This window comes from Antechinus flavipes, chromosome 3 (assembly GCF_016432865.1).
Source record: "Antechinus flavipes isolate AdamAnt ecotype Samford, QLD, Australia chromosome 3, AdamAnt_v2, whole genome shotgun sequence".
Classification (NCBI taxonomy): Eukaryota; Metazoa; Chordata; class Mammalia; order Dasyuromorphia; family Dasyuridae; genus Antechinus; species Antechinus flavipes.
The window spans coordinates 435832874-435844925 of record NC_067400.1 but is presented as its reverse complement, the minus strand read 5'-3'; the positions used below and the strand labels follow the sequence as shown (position 1 = coordinate 435844925).

At 30.1% G+C, this 12052-nt stretch overlaps 1 protein-coding gene across 9 annotated transcripts in view; it reads left to right on the top strand.

The window, feature by feature from the left end:
• PKP4 (plakophilin 4) overlaps positions 1 to 12052 on the top strand; it is a 220850-nt gene that overhangs the window by 160883 nt on the left and 47915 nt on the right. For all 9 annotated transcript variants that reach the window (XM_051986337.1, XM_051986338.1, XM_051986336.1 and 6 more), the window contains one exon: positions 755 to 1313. In XM_051986337.1, coding sequence (XP_051842297.1) covers positions 755 to 1313 — 559 coding nt within the window. The remainder of the gene's footprint in view (positions 1 to 754; positions 1314 to 12052) is intronic.

The window sequence follows — 12052 nt, the reverse complement described above, 5'->3', positions numbered from 1 at the left end:
TGTCTTCTCAAAATAAACAGAGCTCAAGTATCAGGGGAAAGGGACATTGAGAAAAATCGATGAAATCATTATATAGACATATTGAAATGAAAAACATATTTGAGATAGGGACATTAAGCAACAGCAGTACTTTGCATTAGGATGTATTTAAAAGATACTTTATGAATAAATGGATAATTGAAATCAGTATAAACGTTCAGATTTAAGGAATCTATTTTTAATCTGGAATAACCAAGTCACAGGTATGAATTTTTAAATTTAGCATTAGGTGTTCTCATAGAATGTTTTTATTTTACCTTAATATATATCCGAATCAAATTTTGAGTCACAGGTTATTTTTATGCAACTACATTAGGGAGAAAAGAAGAATGTATGTATTAAAATCCTGTACTGAGAAGTTATTTATTAGTTCTTCAGAAAAAAAAAAAAAGTTCTGTGTTAATAAAAATATTCAAAGTCAGAAGGAGGGGAAACATTTTAAAGACAACAGAAAAAGGAATATTAAAAGTCATTATATGATCTATGCTTATTGATAGATTCTAGTGTTTTTGGAATGGGACTAGGTGAAGATTAAACAAAAAAAATTGCAATGGATATAATTTAATTTCTAATATTAGGTCATGAGGAAAAAAAACTCACTTTATTTCATAAAGTGGCTTTTTATCTGTATTTTGTTACTCAGTATTTTTAATCTTTAACTTTAAACATCAAAAACTGGGGGGAAAGTAATTCTTTTTTTTTTTTTTTTAATCAGCCTTCTGTAAATATTACCAATCGAACCATGAGGAGAGTTAGTTCTGTTCCTTCCAGAGCACAATCTCCTTCTTATGTTATCAGTACGGGCATTTCTCCTTCAAGGGGGTCACTGAGAACTTCATTGGGTAGTGGATATGGCTCTCCATCAGTGACTGACTCCCGACCACTGAATTCAAATGTATATTCATCTACTACATTACCTGCCCAGAGAGCAGCTTCTCCATATGCCACACAAAGGCCTGCTTCTCCCACTGCTGTACGGCGGGTTGGTTCAGTCACATCAAGACAAACAACTAATCCCAATGGAACAGCTTCTCAATATCAAACAGCCGTCAGAGTGAGTTCACCTTTAACCCTGACTGATGCACAGACCAGGGTAGCTTCTCCATCCCATGCCCAAGTAGGCTCATCTTCCCCCAAACGCTCTGGAATGACTGCAGTTCCACAGCATCTGGGATCAACACTACAAAGAACTATTCATGATATCGAACAATTTGGACAACAACAATATGATATTTATGAGAGGATGGTTCCACCGCGTCCAGACAGTCTCACAGGTTAGTAAAAAGGTAAAATTAAAAATTAAAGCCTAGAAAATAAATCTAATGTGATAAACTGTTGCTTTAAAAAAATGATAATAATAAAATTAGCACTCATGTTTTCATTTTAATATTTATAATATTGCTGATGCATAAAACTATGTAATATATTTATATCAATGGCAATCTTCACTTGTAATGAATTCTTAATTTTTCCTCACATGTTAACATTACATTGTATATATATTGCATTTTAAAAGAACACCATTGGGTCCAAATGCTTGTAATTTTTTAAATGAGGAATTTATTGCCAGCTAAAGATATATAGATATATATAGATATATAGATATAGATATAGATATAGATATACATACATACACACATATACATATACATACATACTTTTGTCTATGTACATTTACACATATGTATAATTTTTTAATTGGGAGTATATCATTTCAGTTTGTTATATTTGAAAATCTAGACAACTATAAGGAGACCTTTATCAAACTCTTTTGATTATAGACAAGTTATCCATGAGGAAATACTATATAAGCTATCTTTTGATGAATTTAATCCAGCACTTTTGTTGCACTTACTGAAATTAAAATTTTTGCTTCAGTAATCTCTGGGACAGCCTCCTGTCTCTGTTCTTTTTAAAATCGAATGGAATTATAATAGGGGAAATCTTAACTTTTTTCATGAAATCATGGAAGTTTTAAAAGCGTGTGTTTCATGTTAGTATACAAACATTTGTTGAACACTCAGTATGTACAAAGCATTATATTAGATAATGGGAATACAAAAAATTTTAATTCATAATTCCTGCTGTTTTGTGCTTAAGTATCAAATAAATTTGGGAACTACATAAAATAAAATTATTTAGGAAGAATATTCTATACAAGAAAAAGATGGGAGCAGAAATGAGAGTATATATAGTGTGCCAGCATTTATTGTGCTATCGACTAGACACTGTAAATAGAGACATAAGAAAAAAAGAAAGATAATTCCTATGCCCTAGTAACTTAAATTTGAATGGGGAAAGACAGTACTTAAATGGAGGTAAAAAGTATGGGGTGAAGGAGGCAAAGATACCCATTCATTGGTATAGTGACAAAATCCAATGAGTCACTAGAGTTGAAATAAGAACCTTTGTTGTTCAACTTAGATCACTCCAAAAAATGGAGTCTGGGTGTTCCAGGGTGAGAAGACTACAAAGGAGGATAGAAGTCCTAGCATGAGAAGATAGCTGAGTGATAAAGTCCAAAGAAGAATCATGCTCAGAAGATAATAAATAACTCCATTTTTGGGGAGTTAAGAAGCTGTTGGTATAGAGACGGATAAAATCTTTGAGGTAGATTAGAACCAGATTGTGAGAGATCTTGAATCTACATGGGGAATTGTCAAAGAATTTTGAGCAAAGGAGTGACATTGAAATCAGTATTTTAGAAATATTGAATATCTAATCTTAGTAAAGTGTAGGAGGGATTAAAGACATACTTTTAGAGTTATCAAGATACGAGATGATAAACTATGCTAGTATGATGAAAGACAAATTTAAAAAACCAAAAAATTTCTCTGTGGTCATCTAAAATTATTACCCTTAGAGATATAGAATTGTCCCTGTATTTCTGAAATCTTGTGAAATGTGAATCCATAGGAAGGGTTTTCTTTGAATATTTTAGTTGAAATCAAGGACTTTGGTCAATCATTTTCATTTTCTGGTCTGACATAGGTTTTTGATATTCAATAAATAGACTTTGAAATTTAGTGTCCACAACAAGAGATTTCACATTATCTAAATTTTAGTATTCATACTTCTATAAAAGTCTTTAATAGTGCAAACAAGTCTTTTTATCTCTTTGAAGATTTAATTTTTTAAAGCAAATAAATCTTAAGCAAAAAATGTGCATATTTGCCATGCCCCAAAATTTCTCTCTCATTGTGTTCTTTGGGTCCTTCACTCTTCTCTCAGCAGATGGATATCAAGATTTTGAATACTTGTGGCATTTTTCATCTTTCCCTGAACTCTGGGTATTGGTATCTGTAAATTCCTATATCAAAGAGTATGCATTTTGTTGGCTTTCCAAATATAATTTCAGATTGCTTTCTGAATTAATTTATAGCTCCACCCAGACTCCACCATTGTGCTAATCTTCCTACAGCCCCTAAAACAATTCCATTTTCCTTTTTTGTCATTATGTCCATCTTTGTAAAGTGAAATTTGAGAATTGTTTTAATTTGCCTTAAAAATATTAATGATTTGTAGCTATCCATATGACTTTTGATTGATTTCGTCTTTTGAGAACTGCTAGTTATCATTTGTCCATATTGAGGAATTTTGTCGTTCTTATATATTTGAGTCCATTCCTTTCATATCATGGGGTATCAAAACCTTTATCAGAAAATTTATCTTTTACACTTATTCTGTCCATTTTGTATCCCTTGTTTGGTCATGCTAAAAAGTATTTTCTTTCTCATTCATCTTTGTTTCAGATGTGACTTGTTTCTTTATGTAGTGTATCTATTTGTGGATTGTTGTCATATTTAGTTTTGTTTTCGTTAAGCCTAAAACAAGGGCTTTTAGCCTTTTTTTTTTTTTTTATCATGGATACTTTTAGAAATTTGGTGACATCTGTGGACCCTTCTCAGAAAAACATTTTTAAATGCTTAAAATAAAATATAATGGATTACAGAGGAAAACAATTATATTAAAATAGTCATCATAGTTTTTAAGAAAGTTCACAGACTCCCCCCCTTGTCTAAATCTAAATTCTATAAGACTTTTTTCCTATTTTAATATATTTTAGAATTTTTCTCCCATTCATTATGTCACCCAATTAAATCTAAATACCTTTTATTATATTATATATGTGTGTTTGCGTGTATGTGTATATATGTATGTATGTGCGTATATGTCTGTTTCTCCTTTAGAAAATATGTGTGATCAAGCACATTTTCTCTTTGATTGTAGCCAAAATTACATTCCTTAATCGATATTTTGAATCCATTACCTTTCTGTTCAAAGGTAGTGTGACATGTTTCATCTTCAGTTCTTTGGAATCATTGTCACTGAATTAATCAGTCATAAATTGTTTAGGATAAAGTTATTTAATCTTCAATTAATATTTAATCCTTTCTTCAAAAACCCTTTATAAATATAATTTGTATTATATCATAGTAAAGTATGTATTGCATTCATTAGTGAAGATTTTACGTTTACTAGAATTTCTATTCAGGTCCTTTACTCCTTTATTGTTCTGGTTTTCATTAGATTTGTTTAGTGTTATTATCTCTTTCTTCTTGTAAGTTTTTTCTTTCAGTTTTTACATGCTAGGCCAATCAGTACATATATGTTAGGTATTGATAATAACTTTGTAATACATGTAAGCATAATGTAGGTTTCTGATTTATCTCATTTAATCAGATCAATTTTTGCTGTTGCTTATCTGAAATCATGATTGTTAACTTTGGTTTTTTTAACTATATTTGAGTCTTCTTCTAACTAATATTTTGTTGAACTCTGCTTTGTAATTTATTCTGCTATCCTACTCTATCTTATAGGTGAGTTCATTCCTTTTATATTTATTTTTATGGTTTATAATCAATTACATAATTCCATCAAGCCTATTCTTTTATTTTCCCTCTCTTTTCGCATTTTCTCTCACCTTTATGAAGGAAAAGAGCATGTTGAAACAGGATTGTGCTCAACACTAGTGATTTATATTTTATTTCAATCTGTTTTCATTCCACTGCTGCCCTTTTCTTTTTGTCAGTTCCCTCTTTATAGGGTCTTCATTTGCATTTTGTTCCTGTTACATACCACTATGCAAAGAAGATTCATTTTATTTAAGATTAATCCCTCCCTAAATCTACCCTTCTCCTTGATGTCCCTCTTCCCTCTCTCATTTCTCTATATCCACTTGATTCTTTATTGAATTTAATATATTTCTATATCTATACTAAATGTTACTAGAAAGAAGAAGAAACATGTGCAAGATATTGACAGTTTTTATCCAGTGGGCCACAATGAGTAAAAAAAAATTTTTAATTCTCTACCTCTTATCCTAACCCATGTAAAACTTTCCTCTACTGATTATATAAATCTGATTATCTGGTAAATAGGATACAAAATCAGACATTGTTTTTATTTGTTTTTAAAACAATTTTTAAAAATTACATATTAGTTCTTTTGTATAAGGAAGGAAGGAAAAGCATGTTTGGTCTGTATTTAGTCAATATCAATTCTTTTTCTGGAGTTGGAGAGTGTACATCATTAGTCCTTTGGGATTACTTTGGATCATTTATTACTGAGAATAGCAAAGCCATTAAATTTTTCATCATACAATACTGTTATTATTCTGTACAATGTTCGCCTAGATCTGTTCACTTTACTTTGCATCAGGTTAAATAAGTCTTACAGCATTTCTGAAATCATTCTGCTTGTCATTTCATATAGCATAATAATATTCCCTTACAATCATATATCACAATTTGATATATAATATCCCCACTTGATGGGCAATAAGTTTGGTATAAATTACAAGGTATTTGGTATATGGTATCCCTATTTGATGGGCATTCTTTTGATTTCCAATTCTTAGCTACCACACATATATTAGCTACCACTCTAAATATTTTATATAAATAAGTCCTTTCCCCCTTTTTAAAATGTCTTTAAGATATAGATCTAGGATATGCATGGTTTTATAGCCTTTTGGACATAGTTCCAAATTACTCTTCTCAAATGGTTAGATCAGTTAACAATTCCACCAACAGTACATTAGAGTCACACATCCCTTTCAACATTTAACATTTTCAATTTTTGTAATGTTGATCATTCTGATACATGTAAAGTGCTACTTCAAAGTTTTAATCTGCATTTCTCTGATCAATAGTGATTCAGAGCATTTTTTCCATATAACTATAGATAGCTTTGATTTCTTTATCAGACATTGTTTCAGAAGAAATATAATCCAACCTAAATATTTTCTTCTCTAGACAATTTATTTCTCCACTGATAAAGCCAGATTTTCCCAGAATTCCCAGAGTTAGAGTAAGCCAGGGTTCTGAGTTATATACATGCTGATTTGTTCTGAATATGATTTTTTAAACTTTGCAATTTACCTTTTTGCTTATTTGCCATAATTGGAGTTAAGACCACTTAACCACTAAAGACCACTAAAAATGTACTAATCATTTGATTTGCTGCAATTCTCTTAAGTTCATCAATAAAGCTAAAGCAATATTTGGTAAAGAGATTCAGTCACTGAGGTTTCTAAAGTTTAAATAGAATCTAAATTATGGAATAACATATTAAATTGCTTTCCCCCTAGAACCCCATGTTGATGTACTGAAATATATTAACGTCTGTATTAAAAAAAGAAATTTAAAAGAACTCATGATGAAAAATAGATTATATTATTTTAATAGGTCTTACATGTAATACTATTAAATAAATTAAAGGGAATAATAATGGTAAATGATCAACAGAGTATTTATGAAACTTGTATGATATTGTTGAATTCTGAATGTTTTTTATTTGGTTTTCATATTTTTGAAGATGAGGAATGAATCATTTAACTGATAAATGTACATAAGTTTTATCCATTAAAAATAAAATACTTTTCCAACTCCTTTTATAGAAAATAATAGCATTTTTCTTTCCTTTAAAATTGTACTGTTTTGGGAAAAATTAGGAATCATGTGTGTGTTTTTAATTCAACAAGATATACATGACTTTTAATTCAGTTCTAACAGTTTTATACCCAAAGTTATTTTTTTAAAAAGTTTAATCTCCAAATATTTTTAGTAGCAAGTGATAGGAAACAAATTACACACAATTGGAAAACAAATAAAGTGTCAAATACAGACATAATTAAATGTAATTATCCTTCCCATATCATAGGAATTAGGGGTACCACACTCCCCATGATCTATAAAATCTGAGTAAAATTTTCCTGGTCCTTCATAGCAGAGATGAAGTCTAAATTATGATGACATTAAAAGATAAAATATACCAATATTATGCAATACTACATAATACTATACATATATTTTATGCATTTCTGATTTTCTAAACTTTTTCAGTTTCTCTGTAATACTTCATGTGTTGTCTGTAGCTTCCACAAAAACTCTCCCCAAATTTCTTATGCTGATCTGTGATATATGGAAACTGCAGTGGGGAAAGTCAATATATGGAAAAGATAACTATTACTTTTCAATAATTAAAAACAAATGAAGAATTTAAGGATCATGAAAAAGCAGCAAAAGACCTTATACAAACTTAAGCAAAGTGAAGTAAGCAGAAGCAAATTGATATTTAATCACTTAGCATAATTCTAAGTTGAATTCCAAAATAATTGCACCAGACTTCTAATGAATTAGATGACAATGCAAAAGATTAAAAAATGAAGAGGAATACAAGTAAACTCTCTTTTTGAGAACCAAACCACATCAAAAGATGTCTAGAAATCTGTAAGACATTGGTATAGCACTTATACCAGGAAAGCTAGCACAAACTCTTAACAATTAGCTAACTGATTCTCAAAGAGGGTATTCTTGGAGGAGGTTAGGTTACAAGTCAAAAGAGAGCTTTGGTATTCTTGGACCTTAATCCAAATAGATATCCCTGTCTTTTAGTGTAGAAACAAGAAATGGAACCACCCACCATAGGTCATTAAACAAAGAATTAGGATCTGCCCATGTATTCCTCAGAGCACAAAATATAAAGCCCCCTCAGAGCCTGGGTTTTTGATTGTGGGATTAAGCAGTTCTCTGACCAGTATGTTCCTACAGCATGATGCTTGGACCTTTCAGAGAAACCATAAGAACAAAATAAACTCCTAATTGGGGTTTATATGAAGAAAAGGACTCAAAGACTTGCTGAAACTCAAGACAAAGAATAGACCTAGTTCTAACCATTTCATTCAGATGAGATAATGGCAATGCGATCAAGTCCAAACAAATCCTACCTAACTTATCTAAAAGTACTAGAGAGTATTGATATAACAAAAAAAATTTTAATCTAAGAATTAAGACTGAAAATGAGTTTTAAACAGAATGGAGAAGGACTTTGGGTTAAGAGAAGCCTGGAAGACTTGGTCACAATAACTAGACTGGAAAAAATGAATCATGAGATTTTCAAATGATAGTAGAGCTAAAGAAGAAAGATAGACTATTTTATCAAGTAGTGCATTCCTTTGAGGGAGAAAATAGGAGAAATAGCAATTGGTGATTCCATGAGATTAAAAGATTATTACTTAAAATGTTTAAAGATATTTTAAATTGTTAGAAAAATTACTATTAAAAATAGATGAACTAGAAAATTAGTAGAAAAGAAATCATAAAAAACTTTTCAGACTACCTGAAATCCATAAACCTCCATCCTCCCCCCCAAAAAAAAAATCACAACAAAAACTGGTCTCTCTCACACACACACACACACACACACACACACACACACCTCTGCATATATCTATTAAAACCCAGTGGTAATATGAAAATAATAAAGAATCCACTGATCATCTCTTGAAAAAATAAAATCTAAAAACTCCAGAATATTAGAGCTAAAATCAATAGCTTATAAATCAAAGGGAAAATAGTGCAAGCAACTAGTATGAAAGAGTCCAAATACAGAATCACTGTCTCAAATCGAGCATCCCAAGATTGATACTGAATAAAACTTTGAAAAGAAAAGAGAAGACTCAAAAGAAATCTAATAAGGTAAATATTGTCTAGTAATTGGAAGAAACCAAACCATGATTAAATGCTTATGTCCCAACAAGAGGAGAAAATAACTAATTGTCCATGGGGGATCCTAATCTATTTTAGGCTCATCTTGGGAGTTAAAGACAAATTAGACACTGGATTTTCTTAGTTTTAGGACTAGAAAGAAAAGTAAAGGACTAAGAATAGGGAACAAATGAATAAGGGTAAAGAATTTACTCTCTTAATTGCAAACACTATGGTGGGGAAGAGTGAGAGCCTCGTGAAATTTATCTAAAAAGGATAAAAAAATTATAGGAGATTAAAATCATTAAAAAAAAAAAAAACAGCAGAGATTGGCAACAGGACTTGATGAAAAGAGAGTTAAGGAATAGGTACACACCACTTCTAATATAGATAGTAGTGATGATTAGTTTTCTTTCTATATTTCCTTTTTATAAAGAGTTGTGGGGTAAAGAAAGAAAGCAAGAAAAAATATTTAAGAGGTTAGGAGGAAAATAAAGTAGGAGATAGCAAAACAAATTAACAAGCAGATACAAATAAGGTGAGCGGGAGAGTAGTTGCAAAGCCCATTTGAAACAAGCTTTCATACTAAGAAAGTTCTTCCCTTTAAGCACTTTAACTTCTTTCAGAAGAATCTTTAAAAGTAGAGATAACAATCATGTTTTCAGACAAGAACCATAATATAGTCATGATTAAAAGAATAAGCCAGAAAATTACTAGAGTGCTATAAAAAGTGAAACAGTACTCTATATAGATACCTCAAATGGCTTACTATTTAAGTTAGCATGTAATGTCATAAACAAATGGAGAAAAGCAGAAATACTAAATATATCTTTGGCCAGAATAAAATAAAAATTATCAATAAATATCTTTAAAGAAATGATTCAAATTTAACTGGAGAATAAATACTTTGGTGGCACAAAGACAACAGACAATTTTATTAAGGAATATGACACAGAACATAACTAACTTTTTAGTGTGCAAAGTAGTCAACTTAGAGACAGTTTTTTTATATGAATATTTTTAGCAACAAAAAAAGAAAATGAATCTGGCATGCAATTTAAAATTTTAGAAAACTAACAAATACTAAAACCTTAAACCAAACAAACCAAACTAAGAATATAAAATACCCAGATTAACCAGAAAATTTGACATTTTAAATACTTTTCAAACAAGGGAATGAAAGAAGATACAAATGAGCTGTCAAAGGAAAAATCTTTGATCCAGTATTCAAAGAAAACTTAACTTTAATATCATAAAATGTATTTGCAAAAATTAGGAAAGAAAGGATACTACCAGAATTGCATAAGAATAATCTTGTTTTTAATATCTAAACTAAGAAAAGATAAAGAAGAGTTAGAAAATTACAGAATACTATCTCTAATAACTACTGACACAAAATTTGACTTTTTAAAATCAGTTATCACTGGGGAAGCTAGGCAGCACAGTGGATAAAGTGGTGGATCTGAACTCAGGAAGACTAATCTTCCTGTGTTCAGATCCAGCCTCAGACATTTATTAGCTGTGTGAACTTGTGCAAATCACTTAACCTTAATTTGTTTCATGGCAAGTCTCTTTATTATCTTTGCCAAGAAAATCCCCAAAAGGATCACAAAAAATCAGACATGACAAACAATTTGAATAACGATTATTATCACTAAACAACATCCTATTTAACTTTAATGCAATTATGACAGTGAAAAATATTTTTCTCTGATTAATAATTGTCCATTATCACCGTTTAAAAAGTGTTTTATGTAACTTCTTATTTTTTCCATCCAATTTAAAAGTTATGTTCAGTGTTTCTACTGAATCATAAAATGTTATTCTACCCAGCAAGTATGAATGACAGTAATACTAAAATTTCTTTGGGATTGATTAATAACTGCAGAACAGATAAAATATAAGAATATTTCTAATAACACTGCAATCCTATCAATAGCTTATGTAGCCCCTTCTGTAGTTCCTGGCACACAGTAGGTCCTTAATAAATGTTTATCACTTTCATTCTATTAATAGATGGATACATAGGAAAGAAATATGAATGAGCAAAAAAGGTAAAAGAGACAGTTGATATATTGAATAACATAAAATAAAGTGCTCATTGTCTAGAAAAGTAATCAGGATGTACAAGTTTTTTTAAAGTATGTCATGTGAAAATTAGTGGGAAGAATGAGAGATATTAATTTGAAAGGAAAATACATTTTAACTATTTGCAAGTATTTGAAAGATTGTCTTTGGGAAGAAAGAACAAACTGGTTCCATATAGTGCCAGATAGCATCTTCAGGAATTGGGTAGAAGATATGGAGAGATCTGTTTTGGCACAGTATAATGAAGAACTTTCTAATACTTTGAACTTTACAAAAATGGAATAGTCTATCTTATGTGTAGTAAGTTGCTCGTTTCAAAATATTGAAACAGAAGCTGAATGATCACCTATCCTTAATAAAGTAGAGGGAATTCTGCATTGAGTAAGAAGTTGACTTGTTTTGTTAGGTTCCTTAATAATGTAATAATATTCACTGTGTATTTTAAGCAGTATATGTTCCTTGAAAGTAGAGACTTCTTTATTTTTTATTTTTTTTTATCTTTAATACCCAGTCCAATGCACTATTTCAAGTACTAACACCATATCAAAACAAACAGTATTTTTATGATCAGGAAGTAAGAGTATTGTTATATAGCTCTCTTTAGACTACAGATTTTAATGAATTTAATAAAATTCTTTAATATGCAATAAGAGTAAATTTTTTTAAAAAACATGCTGTTGAGAATGAAAAATGAAAATAATCTCATCCTATTTTTCTAATCATTAAAAACACCTTGCTGAATATTTGTGAATTAGCTAATGAAAACACCAAAACAAAATGTACTCTTTTTTTTTTTTTTGATTAAGGAATTGGTTGCTTTGAAAAACATAATTTAATTCTAAGAAACAAAGTTACCCTAAAAATAGTAAATTAAATCAAATTTTTGAAAGTTTGTTTTTCCTCCTTAAGAAAATGAGATTAGAGGGGCAACTAGG